General features: G+C 38.7%; 3 protein-coding genes, 1 long non-coding RNA gene and 9 other non-coding genes across 15 annotated transcripts in view; all 13 read left to right on the top strand.

Moving 5' to 3' along the window:
* The first annotated feature begins 343 nt into the window (after positions 1–343).
* On the top strand, positions 344–5,200 carry LOC114561324 (uncharacterized). The gene is made up of 15 exons (XR_003693343.1): positions 344–413; positions 1,048–1,094; positions 1,280–1,327; positions 1,537–1,570; positions 2,019–2,063; positions 2,414–2,457; positions 3,183–3,229; positions 3,416–3,463; positions 3,667–3,700; positions 3,888–3,935; positions 4,114–4,145; positions 4,434–4,477; positions 4,663–4,683; positions 4,940–5,003; positions 5,113–5,200. It is a non-coding gene; the product is annotated as an uncharacterized LOC114561324 (long non-coding RNA).
* Positions 689–769, top strand: LOC114562233 (small nucleolar RNA SNORD74). The gene has a single exon (XR_003693461.1). It is a non-coding gene; the product is annotated as a small nucleolar RNA SNORD74 (small nucleolar RNA).
* On the top strand, positions 1,130–1,212 carry LOC114562244 (small nucleolar RNA SNORD79). Its single transcript, XR_003693471.1, has one exon. It is a non-coding gene; the product is annotated as a small nucleolar RNA SNORD79 (small nucleolar RNA).
* Positions 1,381–1,462, top strand: LOC114562237 (small nucleolar RNA snR60/Z15/Z230/Z193/J17). The gene has a single exon (XR_003693465.1). It is a non-coding gene; the product is annotated as a small nucleolar RNA snR60/Z15/Z230/Z193/J17 (small nucleolar RNA).
* Positions 1,821–1,901, top strand: LOC114562234 (small nucleolar RNA SNORD74). Its single transcript, XR_003693462.1, has one exon. It is a non-coding gene; the product is annotated as a small nucleolar RNA SNORD74 (small nucleolar RNA).
* LOC114562243 (small nucleolar RNA SNORD75) lies at positions 2,278–2,340 on the top strand. Its single transcript, XR_003693470.1, has one exon. It is a non-coding gene; the product is annotated as a small nucleolar RNA SNORD75 (small nucleolar RNA).
* Positions 3,269–3,350, top strand: LOC114562242 (small nucleolar RNA SNORD79). The gene has a single exon (XR_003693469.1). It is a non-coding gene; the product is annotated as a small nucleolar RNA SNORD79 (small nucleolar RNA).
* LOC114562236 (small nucleolar RNA snR60/Z15/Z230/Z193/J17) lies at positions 3,511–3,592 on the top strand. Its single transcript, XR_003693464.1, has one exon. It is a non-coding gene; the product is annotated as a small nucleolar RNA snR60/Z15/Z230/Z193/J17 (small nucleolar RNA).
* On the top strand, positions 3,740–3,821 carry LOC114562235 (small nucleolar RNA snR60/Z15/Z230/Z193/J17). Its single transcript, XR_003693463.1, has one exon. It is a non-coding gene; the product is annotated as a small nucleolar RNA snR60/Z15/Z230/Z193/J17 (small nucleolar RNA).
* LOC114562232 (small nucleolar RNA SNORD47) lies at positions 4,792–4,865 on the top strand. The gene has a single exon (XR_003693460.1). It is a non-coding gene; the product is annotated as a small nucleolar RNA SNORD47 (small nucleolar RNA).
* Positions 5,201–5,820: 620 nt separating the features above from the next.
* tor3a (torsin family 3, member A) lies at positions 5,821–10,951 on the top strand. The gene is made up of 6 exons (XM_028588406.1): positions 5,821–6,128; positions 6,297–6,419; positions 7,099–7,364; positions 8,210–8,385; positions 8,870–8,994; positions 9,910–10,951. Exons 1-6 carry the CDS (start codon positions 5,963–5,965, stop codon positions 10,155–10,157), a joined length of 1,104 nt encoding a protein of 367 aa, XP_028444207.1. The 5' UTR covers positions 5,821–5,962; the 3' UTR covers positions 10,158–10,951.
* Positions 10,952–12,582: 1,631 nt separating this feature from the next.
* On the top strand, positions 12,583–16,995 carry calr (calreticulin). The gene is made up of 9 exons (XM_028588405.1): positions 12,583–12,831; positions 13,402–13,503; positions 14,127–14,330; positions 14,657–14,751; positions 15,018–15,227; positions 15,434–15,547; positions 15,953–16,096; positions 16,343–16,435; positions 16,665–16,995. Exons 1-9 carry the CDS (start codon positions 12,738–12,740, stop codon positions 16,899–16,901), a joined length of 1,293 nt encoding a protein of 430 aa, XP_028444206.1. The 5' UTR covers positions 12,583–12,737; the 3' UTR covers positions 16,902–16,995.
* A 2,181-nt stretch (positions 16,996–19,176) lies between these two features.
* The window catches only part of eps15 (epidermal growth factor receptor pathway substrate 15), a 30,582-nt gene continuing 28,165 nt past the window's right edge, over positions 19,177–21,593 (top strand). For 2 of the 3 annotated variants that reach the window (XM_028588403.1, XM_028588402.1), the window contains exon 1: positions 19,177–19,270. In XM_028588403.1, the coding sequence (XP_028444204.1) occupies positions 19,244–19,270 (27 nt within the window). In that variant the 5' untranslated portion in view covers positions 19,177–19,243. The other variant, XM_028588404.1, reaches the window with a different exon arrangement.

The following is a 21,593-nucleotide window of genomic DNA, read 5'->3' as shown; positions in this document are numbered from 1 at the left end:
ATTACATTTTTAATAAAACATTTTTATGTTGTTGCTTACTAAAGTTTGTCAAATTTCACAATGCATTGTGTAATTAAAGTTTTGTTTAAGGTTATTTCATTTTCACTGATTAAGAAAAATAAAAAGTTAAACTCTAGGTCCACATAGTAGTTTTTTCAACCGTATCTCAGTCTTCCTCATAGGTTTGAAAGCCTCAGAAACAGTGAGTAAGTGGACCTTGAGTTTATATTATTTTTAGTCAAACTAGTGTCTCTGATTTAATTAAAAAAGTATATCTAATCTTTTGTGTTCTTTTTCGAATGGCCAGCAGAGGCGCTAGCCGTTGAATAAACTTTTCCCATCAGCCAGTGCGACATCCCCTATAAATACGCTCTGCACCCTTTGCCATTCCTCACTCCTCGGCTGCTCACTAGGTAAATATGTCTTCCTTACTTAGTTACATGATGTCTTTGTAGTTCGGTGTAGTGAAGTTATTGAAATGTAGCTGTAAACTCAGGTGGTGAAATGCAGTATATATATTCATGTTGCTGCAGTTTGCTGTTTTCGATTAAATGTTTCCAAGATGGAAATAATGTAACCGCAGTAACTTTAGGCCTCTAATGTCACCACGTGCCATTGCGCGTGTGGAGATGCTAATTAGCGAACGAGCTAATCTAATCTTCCACTTATATCAAGTAAGCACAGTATTCCCATGACTATATGATGAAATAAATGTTGGTAGGGACATCTGAATTAATGTGAAGAATGCCAACATCTCTGATTGCATGGGACAAAGATTAAAATGTAACGTTAACTTGTACTAAATTTAGCTGGACCCTCAAACGGGCACACCTAGAGACGCATGAGTCTGTCTTATTCTGCACATTCTCCTTGTGCTGCTGTGATAACATTATTTGCTACTCTCGACAAGATGGATGACTATATTTCTAACAGTTTATATATGCCAATGGTTCTAACCCACCAGTTGAATTATCTTGAGGCACAGACAAATTGATGCATGTTTTTTCAAGATTTGTTTTGAATGCTTATTTTATTGTGTTCCTGCAGGTGTGCTTACACTGGTTGAAGTAACTTTTCGGTGACATCCAGAAAAGGTAATGCACTGATTATTTTACCTAGCTTCTCCTAAAACTGTCAATTGATGATATTGTTTACAAAACAATGGGAATCTCTCTGAATAAGAGTGAAAGAATACTTTTTACTGATGCAGTGAATATGAGGGATGCCTACATATATTAAAATTGAGTTTTTTGCTAATATCTGGCGTTTTGATGTGCAGGTGGTCTCCTATTCTTGGCTCTAGTGAGTCTTCTTGGATCAGTTGCAGGTGAGGTTTTCATTTTGTACTTAAAGTCGACCTTTTTATAATTTGAAGCTGGTCTGATACAATGATGAGTGCATAGTTCAGCCGATTAAACCATGACGAATATCTATTGTCTTTCGCTCCTAGCTGATGTGTCAGCCTCAAAGACCAGTGAGGCCCGCTTGATTTCTGCAGTGTTTTTATTTATTAAAAGGTTCTTGTTTTATTTACAGAAGCAAGACTTTCAGTACAAAAGGCCACGTGAAGGTGAGTTGAAAAGCTGTAGTCTAACAACCTTAATGATTGATAAAATGAGTGCATAGTTTAGCAGAATTGACCGTGAATAATATCACTCCTCGGCTACCCACTAGGTCAATTTGATGTCCTTACTTAGCTACACGATGTCTTTGTATTTTGATGTAGTCATGTTATTGAAATTTAGCTGGAAACTCAGGTGGCAACATGCCGTTTCTATATTCTGCTGATCTAAGCTTTAATATCTAGTAACTACAGTATTCCCATGACTATATGATGAAATAAATGTTGGTAGGGACATCTGAATTAATGTGAAGAATGCCAACATCTCTGACTGCATGGGACAAGGATTAATTCGCTGCACACTCCTGTGCTCTTGGCTATGAATGTTGCAGCTAACTATAGCTAAACTGCAAAGCAGTTGCATAACATTAAATGTAGACTTTTCTTTTGGTTGCAGGCCTTTCAACTGGATCGCTGTAAAAATGAAGGGAGACATAAGATGGTAAGGAAAATGGCCTCAGGGACAACTTTAATGTTAGAAGTTTAGCTAAGTAATGAAAATGCATTCCATTAACGTTTGCTAATTACAAAAGATGAATAGTGTGCAAAAGCCACATAACTAGCTACGTGCTATATTTTTCTTAAGATCGCAGAGGTCTGGAACGACATCAAATGCTATGCTGGTTAAAACCTTTATTCTGCTTATCATAACTGGAAGTCAATGATGTTTTAAAGAGTAGTGGACAGATGTGATATCTGAATAATTTCACACTGAGACTTCTAGTTGAGCTGTACTTTCTGTTGTGTTCCCAACATGACTAGTATGGTACTAAAAAGGGTGTGTATCCACAGGTCTCGGGATGTCCAGAGACATGAAGAGACCGGAGCGGAAGGAGGTAACATTAAGGCTTAGGTTTTACATTAAATGGCAGTTGAGATGGATTTATGCTTCTCTGAGGATCCCTGATGTAGTTTATCATTGAGTTTCTGTCTTAAATGGATTTGCAACAAATGACTGTGCTTTATCACACAAAGATCTATTTATTAATGACTTTTTTTTTTTTTTTTTTTTTTTTTTTTTTTTTTTTTTTTTTTGTCACCTATAGCACATCACCACAAGCCTTTAAACATACAGGCTTCAATGAATAAAGTACATACTGGCCACTTAAGTATAGTAGGCTACCAAAAATGGAGACATAACTCATTGAACTAAATGTGGCCCTAATACAGGCACTATCTGAACTCTTGAATAAGTCTTTACATAATTAAAACATGTCAATGTCAAATGCTTTCAATAAATTAATTGAAGGAGGAAAATGATTTATAAATTGCAAACAGGTGAATCAAGATCACAATTTTTATAACTATTTATCATGCAGGCCTACCATGCACACTTGAGATGCACATAAGCTTGACCCTAAAACAGGCACCACTGGAGAAGCATCAGTCGGTCTTATTCTGCACATTCTCCTTGTGCTGCTGTGATGACATTATTTGCTACTCTCGACAAGATGGATGACGATACTTCCAACCCACCAGTTGAATTATCTGAGGCACAGAAAACTTTATGCATGCATGTTTTTAAGATGTTTTGAGTGCTCATTTTATTGTGTTCCTGCAGGTGTGCTTACATTGGTTGAATTAACTTTTCGGTGACATCCAGAACAGGTAATGCACTGATTATTTTAACTAAATTCTGCTAACACAAACTGTCAATGATGATCTTGTTTACAAAACAATGGGAATCTCTCTGAATAAGAGTGAAAGAATACTTTTTACTGATGCAGTGAATGAGGGATGCTTACATATTTTAAATAGTTTGTTTTTGCTAATAGCTCTCATTTTGATGTGCAGGTGGTCCCCTAGTCTTGGAGCTAGTGCATCTTCTTGGATCCGTTGCAGGTGAGATTTTAATTTTGTACTTAGCTTTTTCTATAATTGAAGCTGGTCTGATACAATGATGAGTGCATAGTTCAGCAGATTAAACCATGATGAATATCTATTGTCTTTCGCTCCTAGCTGATGTGTCAGCCTCAAAGACCAGTGAGGCCCGCTTGATTTCTGCAGTGTTTTTATTTATTAAAAGGTTCTTGTTTTATTTACAGAAGCAAGACTTTCAGTACAAAAGGCCACGTGAAGGTGAGTTGAAAAGCTGTAGTCTAACAACCTTAATGATGCTTGATACAATGATGAGTGCATAGTTCAGCAGATTTAACAGTGAAGAATATCTATTGTCTTTCGCTCCTAGCTGATGTATCAACTGCAATTGTCATTTAGACCTCAGGTGTCGTATACACTGTAATAACAATCTCTCTCTACCATCCAGGCATGTGAAACCTTGCTGTAGAGAATGTTCACAGCCAGCCTTGTGTTGGTAAGTCACTTAAATCAGATTGGCATTGTGCAGCTAATATTCAGATGTGATGAATATGAATCAGGTCTCTGATCCAGTTGAGGAAGTTTGTCATTTATTCTGATCTGGATTGTTTCAGGGAAATTACTGTAATTTTTAATTAAATGAAACTAATTACATAACTATTGTCTAATTGCAGATAGTCATGAGAGCAAGAAGTCTTACAAGCATGTGAGTATTTGATATCCAGATGACTGGTTTACCTTTCTTAATCTTAGGATTAGTTACTTGGAGTTAATTACCAAAATCTCATTTGTGCCAATTTTACCTCCGAACTCTGCCACCTGGGTCTACAAGTGTACATTGGATTGTGGTAGCCGTTATAGTAACTCTTCTTTTGATCCCTCTAGACTGGCTTGTGTGACAGACTATATAAACAAAGATCTTAGTTCTAGTTGACCTGGTCAGTCTGTAAATATTTATGTATAATGTGCATAATTTATGCTTTTCTACCTTCAGTTTATGATCTTTGCCTTTTGGAGGCTGGTTTCCTCAAGGATGAGGTAAGCATGCAAACCCTCTCACAAGATTGATATGACTTGACATGGGTTCAGTGATGTCTTAACAAATGTCTGACCTGAACTTTAATGTGGATGTTATCTGTTACTGAGTAACCCAGTGAATGAAATCTTTATCAACCAGTCAATGACTTGTAATAAGGTATTCAATTTCTTTTCCCGTTCTCCAGGAAGAGCTGTAGACTGACTTGGTAAGTTTTTCACATCCTTCAGCTAGACCTAGTGCACCATGTTCAGTCTCTTATTGATGGCTGTTCGTTTCTGAATTCTGTGGGTGCCATAACACAAAATTGACCACTTACCTGTGATGAAAAGATTCTGCCAAATGATTTCTCTGATTATACTCCTTACCGTTCCATATATTTCTGAGGCTGTGGTCAATGAACCATCTTGTCTATTACATTCTCCCCACTTTTATTTTAATGAGAACTCTTTCTGTTCCCCAAGAATGCAGCAGTGAAGACTCTTGGGGCCCAGAAGAACAAGCCTATGTGGAAGTGTTTGCTCTCAAGTGAGTTTGAGGATGTTCTCTTGACAAAGTAAAACCTCAACACACCAAAAAAGGTGTTCTGCAGTGTGTGTATATGAAACACTAAATTAAAGTTTTTCATGTTTCTCAGATTCTGTGCTTTTGGATGGTGACCGGAGAGCCAATGGACAACTCATGAATATAAATAACTGATATGTGGCAATAAATACTAAAATAAATACAGTGGTTGTGTGTCTCTTATAAATGTTTACTGATTTGTATAATGGCCAAATCTCTAAACTAGGTGGATATGTAGAGTTTCCGGTTTACACATTAGACTGCCCTGGCTTCTTCAGGGGAATGAAGATGTAAAATTGTTTACTATCAAGTTTGCTCCAAATGCAAACAACCCAGAGTTTGTCCTATCTTTTACATTAAGAATACTTCAAAACCTCACATCTCCAGGGCAGCATTTCAGTATAACAAATTGTTTCTTACTTTAACCCTGCACTTTGACGGATGAAACTAGCACAAATCGATACACATAGTATGGGGAAAGATGTGGCCAGACGTTTTGCAGCCATTGGTGAGAACTGGTCTGGCAGTGCGAGACTACCAAAGAACATATACAGTCAATGCCCATATGTCAAGGTCTATGCCATAGAGGCATCCGTATACTACCCATAGACAGTGTATATAAGATAAAAATTCTTTAATACTACACTTTCTGGTTGCCTCTTATGGTCGGCGGCAGGGTAGAACATGTGATTGAATTAAACTTGTAGCTGGCGTTATTTCCCTGAAGACGGGCGGAGCTAAGTGGCCGCATGCGCCGTGGACAAAGGGGGCGGAGGATTGTCCCTCCTTCGGTACCATGGCGGAGCGAGGTAAACCGTCCACAGTGCAGGCCGCCAGCTAACGGCCGGGTTTAGATAAACCGGAGAAGAGAACCGGGACGCGGGGTTCAGTCTCGTGTGGGCCGCCTCGGACCAGCCTCTTCAATGTTTGTGCGGTGGTTGCTGCCTGTGCTCTGGGCTCTGTCCGCAGAGGCCGACTTCTTCCAGTTCGACAGCATTTCCAATGTTTCCACTTACTATTTTAATTACATTTATTGCAATATATGGGAAGGGGAGTGTCAACCCAACCAAGACGATGCTACACAGCAAGGTACGAAATTGATATTTAACGAAGCTATCCTATCACGAGCTACATGCTTATCAGATTTCAATTAGATTTACCACAATAGTTCACGTTAGGAACAATGTCCTCCCTGTCGATTCGCTTGGCTCTTAGTATTGATGTATTACTGACTCGTTGTCCTGTTGATGTGAGCAGTTCCTACCAGGGACCTTTGGGCAGGTTTTCCTCAGGACTACATCAGCCTGCTGCATCAGTGGTACTGTAGCATGGGCCAGTGCTGTGAATCTGGAGACTGCAGGATAACCAACAACATCACAGGTATCACACTCCAGCTTGGTGGTTGCAATTGTCTGCTTCTGTGGCCTAGTGCACGTTTTGGACTGGCCGCGAGACAGCAAATATACTGTCTCTGGACAAGAGTGCAAATCAGTAACTTTACTATTCTAACAATGTCTGTATCATGCACAATATGTATTCATGGATTTCATGCCTCTTAACTAGTCCCCCGTTGGCCTGCATATCATTTATGTTCAATCAAAAAGAGGGAGGCTTCTGAAAGTTTGTATGACTCCTGAAAATTCACATGAACTGCTTACACTAGACAGGGCAGCAGATGCACCGCTTTCAATTGGCAATAAACATTTTACACAATGTGTTTTTTTTTTTTTTTATGTAAATACCAGCCATGTCCGTACAGTAGGTTGCAACCATGGTTTAGGTCTTGTACAGGAGGTGAGACCAAAATTGATCTGTAATCTGTAGTTAAGGTTTTTCTGACACACTGAGAAGAAGAAAATGATGGAGGAAGAATACTTTATTATGACATTAAAATTACACACATGACACGCACCAAATGGCTTGTGTTCAGATTAGAACCCGCTGCCAAGGACTCAGCCTACATAGGGCGCACTCTACCGGGTGAGTCAGAGTCACTCTGAATCTGTTACTCCTACTGTCATTTTTAAGCATGCTCTCTTTTCTGTTTACACGTGTGCAGGTCTGGCGAGGGACCTTCAGACAAAGCTCCACGGGCAGCACCTGGCTCAGTCTGTGGTTCTGAAAGCCATCCAGGGTTTCATCAACAACCCAGAGTCCAACAAGCCGCTGACACTCTCCTTCCACGGCTGGTCTGGCACCGGCAAGAACTTTGTGGCCCGTATAATCGCTGATAACCTGTACCGTGACGGGGTGAAGAGTGAGTGTGTCAGACTGTTCATCGCCCCGTTCCACTTCCCACACGCCAGACTGGTGGACACGTACAAGGTAAGTCATCCAGGGACCTGTTGGCACAAAGTTTGACGTCATGTGCCAGAAACACGCTGGCAGTGTTCTTGGGACCCCCGTTTGCCTAGTCAGATGTTTAGTCTGCAGTCTGATTTGCATGTGAATGACAACGATCAAGATATGCACAGATGCTTCAACACAAACATTGGTTCTACAATTGCACACTGTGCTTGGCTTTTTGGAACCTAGTGTTTGTCCATCCAGGCCAACGTAGTAGCTAATCTATTAGATTTCAAAATAATGTTGACACAGTGTTATTACACAAGTGAACCCAGATTTAACAGGACACAAGATGACTTTTAAAATCTGATACTATAAAATCTGCAGAATGTGCATATGGGTCTAGACAAGGTGTCCCTTATAAATTAAATTTAGATAATGATAAAAAATACTGTAATTCTAAAACTTTTAACCTTTGTTCCTCATGACTAAAATGCCATGAAAATGTTAATTTCTTTGTTAAAAAACACACCGTTGAGTAAAGGGAAAAACCAAACCAAATGTTTTACACAGAGTAAAACGTGTTGAACTAAAAAAGATAGATATGGTTGTTTTGGAGTACAAATCATTTTAGTTAATGTCATGTGTTTGGCTATTATAGTCGCTATAATTTCCTAATATATTATATTTAAGTTTTGATATAGTCTGAAACTCAAATTTCACCTAAAAGTTCATTATTTACTTTCACCTACTTGAACTTGTGTCAGACCCTGAACCTTAACAGAGTCCAACATGCATTTGTTACATTACATTACATTCATACATTCTTTTTCTTCTGTAGATCTAGAGATTTGAATGATTTTGGTCTTCCTCTGTGTGCCCAGGGCCAGCTGAGAGAGGCGATCCGGGACATGGTGCTGCGCTGCCCTCAGACTCTGTTCATCTTTGACGAGGCTGAGAAGCTTCACCCCGGACTCATCGATGCCATCAAACCCTACATGGATCACTATGACAACGTAGATGGCGTAAGCTACCGCAAAGCCATCTTCCTCTTCCTCAGGTTGGTTTATACATCAGGCTCGGCCTGTCTGTTGAAGCTGGGCCAAAAACTCAGAATGTACTCTCTCTCTGGCAGCTCATCTGTGATGAATGATGTTTCTTCCTGTGTCTCCATTAATCCTCTTTATGGCTCTTTCATGTTTTCAATTACTCATGTCTGAAAATCTGTTCAGTATAGTTATTTAACTTTATTTTTTTAAATAACATTTGTTCAGATCTCATTTTTCTAACTTAAATTAGCATTTGCTAACATCCGCAATGTGTTTAAAACTATCTCTATTGAAATAGGAAGTTTATTCAGTAGTATTCAAAGAAGATATTGTGCAATTTATTTATTTTTTTCATTATTTGCCAACCCTAATCTGTGATGCTGTGATCTCTGCACTGATGCATCCAACTAAACCAAAATTAATCTAATCCTCCATAAACGTCAACAACTGCAGATATTTTACATCATGTTTTTGACATGCCTGTTGTCTCTACAGTAATATTGGTGGAGCAACGATCAATGATGTAGCGCTGGACTTCTGGCACTCCGGTCAAAATCGAGAGGACATTGGTATGGAAGACTTGGAGCATCGTCTGCGAGCTGAAACTATGGAGTCTCATGGTATGCTGCAGGGCTGGCATTACGTTACTCAGCCGCTTGGCAGGTCTTCATCTCTCTTCAGCAGCCCTCTGCCATTTCACCCTGAGCAGGAAGTGGTACTGAGTGAGCTGCAAAGCCCATACATCTGTCCGAACGTCCCAATTCTGTGAGCGTGATATCTCAGGACCCCCTGCCAGAAATTTCTTCAAATTTCCGTTGAACTCAAGGATGAACAGATTAGCTGGTCAAAGGTCAAGGCAACTGTGACCTCACAAATTGCTTGTTTGGCCATAACTCAAGAATTCCTACGCTAATTATGACAACATTTCACAAATGTTTAATAGGATAAAATGATGAAGTGATGACATTTTGAATCCAAAAGGTCCACCTCACTGTGACATCATAATGTTCTGCAAAAATGCTTTTCTGGCCATTATTCAACGCCATACTCAGGAAGAGCAGGGGAGACATTTGAATTGGTGACCCTAATCTTGAAACGGTGTTTAGATTGTGTGGATTTTCTGTTCCGCTGTGTTCAAGATATCTGTGAAGCATCCACGTTTTGTCAAAAGAAATACACTTAATACCTTTTTATGCTTCAAAAGTCTTTACTACATTAATAGTCTGGACAAACATGGATGTAAACTGCAACTTGACTGGTTGGCAGAAGCATACAACCGCAAGGCAGTAATTCTAGTTTAGATGTGTGGTGGGTGGGAGTTAAAGTAATCAACTGTTTTATTTGACCAAGATCATTTGCTGTAAGTATAGAGCTGCAGACTGGAGTATTGATTATTGGTGGGATCAGTGGTTTAAAAAACTATCTCACATTAAAGCAAGTTTTTTCTAGCTAAATATAAAACATTGATTGTTGGAGCTTTTAGTTATGTTTGGGGATTTCTAAGCAATGTTTTTTTGCATGGTTCTCTTCCCCAGGTGGGTTTGCTCAGAGTGAGCTGATGTCCGGCCACTTGATCGACTTCTTTGTGCCATTTCTGCCTCTGGAGTACCGCCATGTCAAGCTCTGTGCACGGGACGCCTATGCAGCACGAGGTCTGGAGACAGATGAAGCTACGCTGGATGAAGTGGCCAAGGCGATGCTGTATGTCCCTAAAGAAGAGAGACTGTTCTCAGCCCAGGGATGCAAGTCCATACCCCAGCGGATCAACTTCTTTCTCCCCTAGAAGGAGAGACGGACAGAGAGACCTGGAGGAGGTGTGAGATTGCTTCACCAGCCCATCTGCATACAGAGCCACAGAGGAGATGTCTGCTCTACGTACTCTCCCTCCACAGATACAAAACATGTCTGTCCAGGTCCCTCGGAGAAGGCCAGACAGCAGGGCTGATCCAGTATTGGAGGGGAAAGCAGCGCAACCCACCCTGCAGACATGAGCAGTGCCAGACAGTTATCATGTGCAGTGTGGCTGCTCTTCTTCACCTGCCAGGTTTGAATCCTCACAGTATCAAGAGGGAGAATTAGACAGTGATGGCAGTGTATGTCATAGAGGGATATTATTACATTCTTATTGTCACTGTTTATGTCTGTTCCCCTTTGCCAAAGTTTTCGTTGCGCTGTTTTTAAAGTTTAGGTAAATTCATACTTGAGTTTGCATGTCAGACATTGTGCTGCACTGATTATTTACTGACATCATTTGTGCCATATTTGAGCATTTTACTGTACCAGATTATTTTTTGTGGAGTTGTTTGAATATGAATTTGTTGGCACTGTAAGGTATTAGTAAATAATAAATGCCACTGTAGTGTGAAAAGAATGGTGTGTGTAACAGCTAATGTACATGGTACTGCAAATGTTACTTGAAATTGTTGGAATTTGTGTCAGAAGCAATTTAATCTATTTGAAAGTTTGATTTTTGTGTGTAAATGTGTTTAATAACAGTGCTTTTAATTGTTTTGTTTATTGTAAGTCATCTTATTGTTTCACATGAACCTAATACATGTCTTAGTGTTGTCATCATTACATAATATACTACTGTTAATTTGAGGCATAGTTAAAAAAAAAAAAAATTATTATGACTTGCTTTATTGCTATCATTCATGCATTCACTTTCACATACATTCACACAGGGCTGCTTTCTGTGCCAAAGCTCAGGGTCACATTACAATAACGTGAAAAGAAATAGTTTTAAGAAAATAAACATCCACGGTACACCAACAAAAGTTGTTTTTAGTTAATGCAATAACTTGAGGGGATACATTTGTCAAATGTAATCAATCTCAATGATGTATTACTTATTTAGCATGATGCCTAGATGAACTTTCTATTTCTTTAAATAGTGAAAGCCCTATGTTCATCACAAAAAAAAAAATGAAAGCACTCATGCCAGGGGTGGTAAAAACATCCTACACAAATCAAAGGCGGAAACGATTACTTGATTAATCGATCAACAGAACAATAATTAGCTACCATTTTTTGATTCAAACTTTTCAAATATGAATTTTTACTCTTTTGTGTCTGCTTGATAATAAATAGATTGTAGAAGTGTTGGTTGAACAAAACACGAACATTTAAACATGGCAACTTGGGCTCCAAGAAATTGTATACATTTCACATTATTATTGACAATCAAGAAAAAAATCTTCACAGTAGTTGATAATGAAAATAATTGGTAGTTGCAGCCGGGGAGGAAGTTTCACATTCATATACACACACACAGTAGTGACGCACACACAGAAACACGTTGCTTTTTGACATAGACGGTCACAGATAAATGTGATCTGGGGTACATACAAGGTGACTTGTCACTACTTAGGTAAGAATAGTTGTAATTGATCCAATAGCATCTTTCCACATCTTGTATGTCTAGCGTGACTTTAAACAGTCCTCCAGGAATACAGGAAAAGGGACAGAGTTGGGGTTGCATTACTCAACGCTACACAGTGGTTGACCTTTACCGCTTAGTTCTGATTCTCCCCGATCAAGCGTCAATATATCCTGAAACTTCTTCAATCTCCGAGTTAATTGGCTCTCCAAAATTCTACAACAAATTGAGTTTAACTGTGCCGAATAATGCATGCGCAGAGTTTAACACTAGGTTGTTTTCACATTCATCTGCTAAAGGGGGAACGTTTTTCTGTGCTCCCTTTATATTGGAGTTTAACATAAGAACATCATGTGTGACATTACAACTAGCTTGGAAGCCAATCATGTACAACTTATAGATGTGTCATTTGGAGTAAAGGTATAAAGGTTATTAGTAAATTATTAGTAAGTAGTTTATTGAATTGTTTTTGTGGAAAAAAAACAAACAGAAAAATTGTTACTCAAAGCAAAATGATCAAAAGATGTCTGGCAGTATATGTCAAATTATTACATTTAGTCGGACTTCGGATAGAATAAAGAGCTGCTATATTACTGATTTTACATTGATTAAACCATGTGTATTGTGATTTTCCTCCAAACATATGATTCACCTACAGCGCATCATCACTCTTCCTTGGGCGTGTATCAAGCAAACGCGTGGTCTGCTCCCATTGGCTACAGCAATTACCCGTCCGGATAGTCTCTCCTCCGATTGGCCGAGAGGAGTAACTCTTCCTTATTGAGGTTCGGAGACGACGTCCAATCAGTATCAGACATCTGTTCTGAGCCGAAAAGACCAGTGGCAGCGTCTTTGACTTTAACATTACTGTATGATAGACTGGGCCGACTAACAACGCCTGCTGTACGGTGTACACAGATTATATAGACTTATTTGTAATTATAGTCGTTTTTGTTATTTGGCGGGGTGCTTCAATTTGTCACAATGACAGCCCTGTCGCTGCTTTTGATGGCTGTGTCGGCAGCATCTGTGCTGGCTGAGTCCACTGTCTTTTTTCGAGAGCAATTTGAAGATGGGGGTGAGGTCCTTTTATTTCTTCAGTTATATCTACATTATTTTTACATTTATGTTTGGTTGTGATTTCTTTGAAACTATATATTATATTTCAGATATTACAATATTGAATCTACATGAAACCCGGTGTCTATTCTTCATGTTGGCTGGTTGGAATTATGTTTGACATGGCAGCTCACAATTTTAAAATGTATGTGGTGCATTGTCTCCTTCCCGCTAAGTTTGAGATGCATTTAGTCTACATGGGTACAATTCATCTTTTGTACCATTCTCCCCTCCCTTCCTCTTCGTCCTCTCCATTTTACACCCCCCTCATCAAACCTTGTCTGTCTCCCCATCCCCCCTCCTGCACAGCTCTCCCCTGGTCATTCAGTGTTCCCCTTATCTAGCTGTCTCCTTTCATCACCAGCCTCATAACAAAACACCTTGTAGATAGTGAAGGCGGTCACCTAAAGCATGCTCCTGCAGCGTAACACCTTCCCACTGCACCGATGCATCATCAGTGGTGGCTCAGCAGCTTGTGAGTGTGTTCACAGTGACCGCTGTGCAGCTGAACCTACACTTGTTTGTGCAGAAGCCTGGAAGAGTCGCTGGGTGGAATCCAAGCACAAGTCCGACTACGGCAACTTGGTCCTGAGTGCAGGGAAGTTCTATGGAGATGCAGAGAAAGACAAAGGTAAGTTGAAAAGTTAAATTGTATTCACCCACTCTGGATCTGTGCAAGATGGTTAACTCCCACATTGTTTTGGGTGTGTTTTATAGAATAAGGGTGCGTATCCCTTGTTTTTCTGTGGTCTATGTTGAGGAGATTTGACTGAGACTTATATGGTGCTTGCTTGGGATTCATTTAAGTTTTGGCTGTCTCTTTTAAAAGAACAATTTCTCTTAATTCTTTATTTGTTCATGTGACATTTGCTTGTAGTGGCACAATGCAGCGACAATCTTTATCCCTTACCAGAAGTTATTGCAGTAAGTTTTAGAAGTAAAGTCAAAATCTACACACCCGACTCTAAATGGGATGTATGCCCAGTGAAATCATCGTGGGTGGTGTCAGAGTGTCTCAGAGTTGTTCCATTATTAACTCTCTGTGGATCTGATCCAGGATTTGTCTCTACAGGACATCATCACAACAGGCTGTCTCTCTGCTGTACAACTTGAGAAGATACTTGTTAGAATTCACTAATTTAAGATAATCTGAACAATTTAATAGAAACCACATGAATAAATTATACTTAATGCTGTAGCTTCCCTTAATACAGATACATTGCACTAAAAATATATATATATATATTGCCACAGGTCTGCAGACGAGCCAGGACGCCCGCTTCTACGCCTCGTCATCCCGTTTTGATGACTTCAGCAACCAGGGGCAGCCTCTGGTTATCCAGTTCACTGTGAAACATGAGCAGAGCATTGACTGTGGGGGAGGCTACGTTAAACTGTTTCCCTCTGGCCTCAACCAGGAGGACATGCACGGAGACTCGGTCTACAACATCATGTTCGGTGAGTTCATATAGTTTCAACTGTGGGTCAAAGGACTTTGTCTCTCAGGTATATTCTTACAGTGATAAGAGTACAAGTCATTTGAAGTCACCTTGACAATTTTGGAAGATCTGTGTGGGGGCATTTTTCTTCTCGTTATGTTTCACCAGACTTTGACAGCTCTTGATTTCGTTGTACAGTATACACAGACAAATACGCATAAATTAAACACCCGCGATTCAAGTGTATTGAATGTTTTTCATTTTATATATTCTTTATCTCTTACGCCTTTGTTTCCAATGTTAACTTTTACCATTTTTCTTTCCTTTTTTGGTTGGCTTGTTCAGGTCCTGACATTTGTGGCCCTGGCACAAAGAAGGTTCATGTCATATTCAACTACAAAGGCAAGAACCATCTGATTAACAAGGACATCAGATGCAAGGTGAGATATCAATAAATGGTTCTTGTTTTTATATTTACTTGGGGAAATGGCAAGTTTTTTCTAATTCCCATTGGTCTCAAAGTGTGTTCCAATTCATCAGCATTTTGTAATAACAACATTGCTATTGTTCTTCTCACCATAAAACCAAACCAGCAAGGAGATGTTGAAAGTGGAACATGTTTTGCATTTTTAACATGTTAGATGTAAATCACTTATGAATATAATGCAATTACAATAGCTTCTAACAATTATTTTATTCCTTGCAGGATGATGAGTACTCCCACTTGTACACACTGATAGTCAACCCTGACAACACTTACGAGGTCAAGATCGACAATAAGAAGGTTGAGTCTGGCAATCTGGAGGATGACTGGGACTTCCTGCCTCCCAAAAAGATTAAGGACCCTGAAGCCAAAAAGCCAGAGGACTGGGATGACCGGGAGAGGATTCCCGACCCCGATGATAATAAACCAGAGGTCAGTCTGCTCGAGCCACTCTAAAAATCTGTTTGTCCATATTTTGTAATAATCCTTTTGGAGATATTTGTCCTACTGATACATTATTATTTTTTTGCTTATAAGACAGCATTCATTACATTTGTATGAAACCCATATGTCTTTTTAAAATGTCTTTGATATACCTTCATGAAGTCATGTCTTCTAAACCTGTATCTCTTTGGTAGGACTGGGACAAGGCTGAGAACATCCCAGATCCTGATGCTAAAAAGCCTGATGACTGGGATGAAGAGATGGACGGAGAGTGGGAGCCTCCTATGGTTGCTAACCCTGAGTACAAGGTAACAGCAAATAATTAGAACACTTAATATACAATGTCCTGTCAATAGGTTACACTATTACGAAAATAACTCCCTCTTTGCTACTTAGTATTCTACATTAATGCCATTTTGTTTGAGTTTTTAAATAAGGGAGTGATTTTGGACAAAGTTTGGGTTGTAATTGTGCTAAAAAATATTTACTTTATTTACTTAAAATAATGTCCACTAGAGCTGCAAAGATGAATCGATTAGTTATCAACTGTTAAATTAATCTTCAACTATTTTGATAATCGATTAATCAATTTGAGTCATTTTTTATATTAAAAAAAAGCACTTTTATTTATTCCAAATAAACGTCTGAATCAGCAGATTTATTTTGCTTGTTAGATTCCTCTGACTTTAACTACACTGTCTTGGTGTTAATAGGGTGAGTGGAAACCCAGAGAGATCGACAATCCTGCCTACAAGGGCATATGGATCCACCCTGAGATTGACAACCCGGAGTACACAGCCGACTCTGAGATCTATAAATACGACAGCTTCGGTGTGATTGGACTCGACTTGTGGCAGGTAAGAAGATACTGTAGCTGACTGATTAATAAAGAGTGAATTTGCTGAAATCAAATTAGCACATGATTTTGTACTTTAATAATATCCACCTAGGAATAGGAACATTTTACTTTCTCTTTTCAAATTCAAATGTGGGATTATATCTTTGAGATGCTGAGGAGGAAAGATGTTTGAAAAATGTAGCTTTTTCTTTTGATGGATTTGGTTGCATTAAGTACCTTACAGTAACTTATTTTTTTTATGTAGGTCAAGTCTGGTACCATCTTTGATAACTTCCTCATCACCAACAACCCAAACCTGGCAGAGGAAGTAGGGAACGACACATGGGGTAAAACAAAGGTCAGCCCAAAACATTTATCTTTAAGCATGTATATATATATATATATATATATATATATATATATATATATATATATATATATATATATATATATATATATATATATATATATATATATATATATATATCTCCTAATTTAATTGCTTGGATTGTAGACAACCACTGTTACAAAGGAATGATCTATTTATCACTTTTTGAATTTGTTGTCTTAATGCGCATCCTCTCCAGGACGCAGAGAAGAAGATGAAGGAAAGCCAAGAAGAGGAGGAGAGAAAGAAACGGGAGGAAGATGATCATCAGAAGAGAGACGAGGCAAAGGAGGAAGACGAGGAGGAGGAGGAGGAGGAGAAAGATGAGGAGCAAGATGAGGAGGAAGATGAAGAAGAGGAGGAGGAGGGGGAAGAGCAGGAGGAGGAAGAAGAGGACGATGAAGGCACAGACTCTAAACTCAAGGATGAGTTATAAACTCTGTGCAGGAACTGACTGTCTGTGTCAATGAGCCAGTGGAACGAGGCTAGACACTGATGAGATGATAGACCCTCATGACTGACACCCTGGGGTGAGGGTTGGGGGTGGGTGGAGGGTAATATGTTTGTTTACAAAGCAAGGGAGTAGGTCAAAAAGGGCAATTATTGTTCTGTTTCCTGTTTCCCTGTGCTACTACTACAACTACTACTACTATTATTATTATTATTATTATTATTATTATTAATAATAAAAGAGGAATAGTAATAGAGTGAAGTGTGATGTCATAACGAATGTCAAGAAGACAGGAAATCAATTGATCAGTTTATACCCAACAGAAATATATTGTCATTTGTGTTTTTTGAAAATCTGGGTTTTTATGAAGTATAATGTTGTAGTGACATGGAAAGCTATATTTGATGTGTGGATTATACCATGAACATGTTTTGTTTACCTCATGTGTTTTGTTTGTTTAATTAATCTGTCATGTTGTTTTTTTTTGTTAATCTTTTGCAGTGACGCATGTCACTCTGTCTCATGGCCCCCTTTCAAAAGCTTCGTCAATCTCAAAGGATTCGACTGGGTTAGACACCATTACACCGCTTATCTTAGCTGCTTTTATTTAAATGTCTTGATTCAAGCCAAGGTTAATGGCACAGGGACAGGAGTGCATGAGGACTGACACAATATATTTGACAACCTGTTGAAAGAAAGGGTGCTTTAAGATGAAATCCCTTGCATAGTTTTGTACTGTTTAGTTAACACTTTATCACGTCAATGCACATACTGTAGTCTTGTGTGTCTAAATAAACTGTAGTCAAACTCAGTTGTACATTGAGAGCACTCAGTAGCAGGTAAGCGTATGTTCATTTGGTACGCGTTCACTTTTGGTTTACTCATAGTAGGTGTACCTCATTTTTTATGCTAATATCTCCACACTGCTGTACCCCAACACACTCTCCCAAACAGATGATCCTTTTGTAAAAGACACATTTTGTACTAATGTTAGTAATTGAAGTGGGGAGATTTTCATCTTGCTGTGTTAAAAAAACAGACCGGTGTTCTGTCCAATAAAATCAACCAGTGGAAAATGAGCAGAATTCTTCAATTTTGTTTCGTTATATTTAAAGTGGCTTTTTATTTTTGAAGGCCTGCCTTTACATGGGCATTTGTATTTGTTTTTTAGTTGCATTATTTGTTTTCTTGTTCATTAGACTGATTGGTTGTTACCTTTATAGCAGTGGTGGAAAGTAATTAAGTACATTGACAACCATTGATAAGTACTCGTACTTATGTATTTTCATTTTATGCTATTTATACCTTTACTCCACAACATTTCAGAGGGAAACTTACTTTTTACATTTATCTGAAAGCTATAGTTACTAGTTACTTTGCATAATCAGATTTCACAGACAAAACATATGATCTGACAACGTTATGTATAGATTACATAGAGTTAAAATTAGCTCCACCTAATGGTAGTTATATTATAATTGTAAACAAAGGGCATTTTTGGCATACTTACATACATACATTTACTTAAGTACGATTCTGAATGCAGGAATTTTACTTCTAAATTGGTGTCATTGACAACACATTTTTTCTTTGGGTTTACTTCCTACAATTAAAAATGTAGACATTTTTTTATTCATTATATTTAAATGAATTATGTTTTGGCTTATAGATAAATGAAGGACTCTTGTGTGTAAAGGGGCTTTGCAACAACATTTAGATCTTCATGTTGGGAAATAAAAAATCTACAGATATATAATTAATTAATAATTAAGCAAATTGCTACATAAAGTATGAAAATACAAATAATTTCACAACAATTCATGAACCTCAGTATTTCTAAAATCTTCTCTCAGGCCCTGATTGTTGTTTTTCTGGGGTGACAGAGCCTTCTCCGTAGCTGCCACCTCCCTCTGAAACTCTCGCCAAACATCTGAGACTGCACCAATCGGTCCATGTTTAAATCAAGTCAAAACTCACCTTTTTAGAGTTGCTTTTAATGTTTGATTAATGTGTGTGTATTTTTTATATGTGAATTCCTTCTTTGTTTAACTGTAAAGTGTCTGACCGTTGAAAATAATAATAATAATAAATAATAATATAAAAAATATATAGTATACAGTGTAAATAAAATATAAATAAAATGCATGTACGGGATAACAGATGATAGCTTGTATGAGTATGAGTAAAGTCTGCAATCCAGTCATGTGTTTGAATCATATTTTAATTGATTCCTGTCGTTGAGATCCAGTGCCAGGTTTTTCAGCGGCCTCTGTCTGTGTCTGGTCTGGCAGCAGCGCAGCGTGAAGGCAGTGGGAAACAGAAACACTATGGCTGCCACTCTGTCTCTTACTCAGGTAACACTGTCTTACAACTCAAATCTAACGACAGCAAACGTTTTGTGTCCTCTGTCTGTTCTGCTCGGAGGCATTTCAGTAGCGTTAGTGAAACTGGGTAGGCAGAAACGCGAGTTTACCTCGATTCTCGTCGCTCTTTTTGGAAGTTTAGTGCTGCTGTGACTGGGAAAAGTTTCTGCCTAATCTCTTTGGGGACTGCGTAAGGGCGTAGCTAGCTAGCTAGCCTGCTAGCTAACAGCTAGTTAGTGTGTAACGTTAGTGTTGGTCTGTTTTATGGTCCGCTTCATCAAACGTGCGATAACCCATTTAACCTTACGTGGCTTCGTTTCGGTTAAGAGTGTATATAACGTTAATCATGTTTTGTGCTGCCTCGTTTTACTGCAGGCTAGTTGGTCCTGTCCAAAGAAATGTTAATACGAGATACTCTTGTTTGGCTCTGTCTGTTGTTGCTTCACTGTCATATCTTTGCTAGTAGAGCCTCTGCTAACACTGTTTTCCGATAAAAAATTAAACAAGTTACACACATAATACGTTATAGCATACGTTGGCGATTTACATGCTACTTATTTAGCTTGCTATATAGTTAGACTGAATAGCCAACCTGTTTATTGCTATTATTAATAGTAAACATGCTTCCCTATGACCTCTCTGAAGTGGACAACGTTAACTGTTAGCCTGTTAGCTGCAGCGATTGTTTTTTGTGTTCATAATGTTAACCAGAAAAACTACAGATGTTGTTAACAGTTGTTTTTCAACCAGTAAGAGGAAGTGAACTTGACTAGCCACCAGTCAGCACTATTGTCGCAAAATGTCAGTCTGTAGCTAGCTAACTTAAATTCTGCAATTTGTGTGGAAATGTGTTTGTTTGCACAGTTACAAAGTTATTTAGCAGACTGCATCCAGGTCTAACAAGTGGGTTACTGTCCGAGACTTGAGCCACTGTAGCCTTTAACAACAGACAGGAGCTGTCTGCCACCAGCAGCTTTGACATTATTATCTCTCACAGATGAGTTCAAAAACCTGTGCTGATATATCTGTCTTGTGAACTTCATTGGTCTGTCAGGCAGTAATGCTTCTTTCAAGTGTGCTGTCAGCTTGACCGCCTGACACTCTTCACACTGACCTACCAGAGTTTTCCCTAGGTTTGTGGAAGACTTGGTGCACGTGTTTGGATGGGGGATTTGGAGGGCCTCCACCAAGAAAACTTTACGTCTTTCAATAAAGAAAACGTGCAATTGACCACTGCAACCATTTAGTATAACCATATCTTTCTACAAAAAGTTGTAAAAGTACATAATAAATAACCCAAAAGCTTAAAGACAAAACTTGCTGAAGAAGTTCACTGGGGACCAACTACAACCATTAGACATGGGGAAAGTCATTTAGTTAGTTTTGACGTTCTCAACTTTGAGTTCACATTAATTCGTCTTAGGTAGCGTGGCCCAGAATGGCTTGGTGCTCTGCCTGAGTCTTCAAAATGGTAGGGAAAACACTGCCTAGTGTTTGGTGTTACTAGTGACAGTAATGTGTTTTATTGCCATGGGTGAATTAGGGAATTTAACTTTCTAGAACAAACTAGACTGACATGTCAACTCCTGCACTGTAATGTAGGGCTGCACAATATATCGTTTTTTTATTTATCGTCATCGCAATATCAACTGGTGCAAAAACACATCACGAAAGGCTGCGTCATATCACAAAAGACATTATTTATTTAGTGGTAACTTTTTTTATATTCAATTCAATGTTCAGTAAAAAGAATTTTGGAAATGATTTCCTTTCATTTGTTTTAAATTAAACAAGCAGTTTTAGCAAAATACTAAAAGCAGCAGAAACGCAGATCTGAGTAGACTTTTTAATATCTGTTTATTTTTTTCCCAACAACGTTATTGCATATTTTTCTCAAATCGTACAGCACTACTGTAATCTATCTGTTGCAGTTTTGTATGGGCTAGCTGGGGAATGATTGAGGGGTGTTTTTTCAATGCTCATTTAAATAGTCACTAGTACAATGATCACAGTGTTACAGCCGCCACATAAGTTGCATTGGCCAGAGAAAGATAAGTGTGTGTCACTGTGTGAACAGTTATCTCGCTGTAAATTGTTTGACAGAGCTGACAGATAACTATGGTGATAACAGGCTGTGTTTTTCTTGTAAGTCTTCTTCTGTGCCCGAGCTATGTGTGCATGTCTGTAACCAGACTGAAAGATCTTTGCCATACTTTAGTTTTACATTACGGAATGATTTTGCATGATTTGTTCCTCTGTGGAGGAACAAGACGGCTTTACCACCACTGGTGGAAAAGCCACTCTCCAGTTGATT

Source organism: Perca flavescens, chromosome 9 (genome assembly GCF_004354835.1).
Source record: "Perca flavescens isolate YP-PL-M2 chromosome 9, PFLA_1.0, whole genome shotgun sequence".
Taxonomy (NCBI): domain Eukaryota; kingdom Metazoa; phylum Chordata; class Actinopteri; order Perciformes; family Percidae; genus Perca; species Perca flavescens.
Note: the sequence above shows the minus strand (reverse complement) of the source record. Positions and strands in the feature narration are given on the sequence as shown.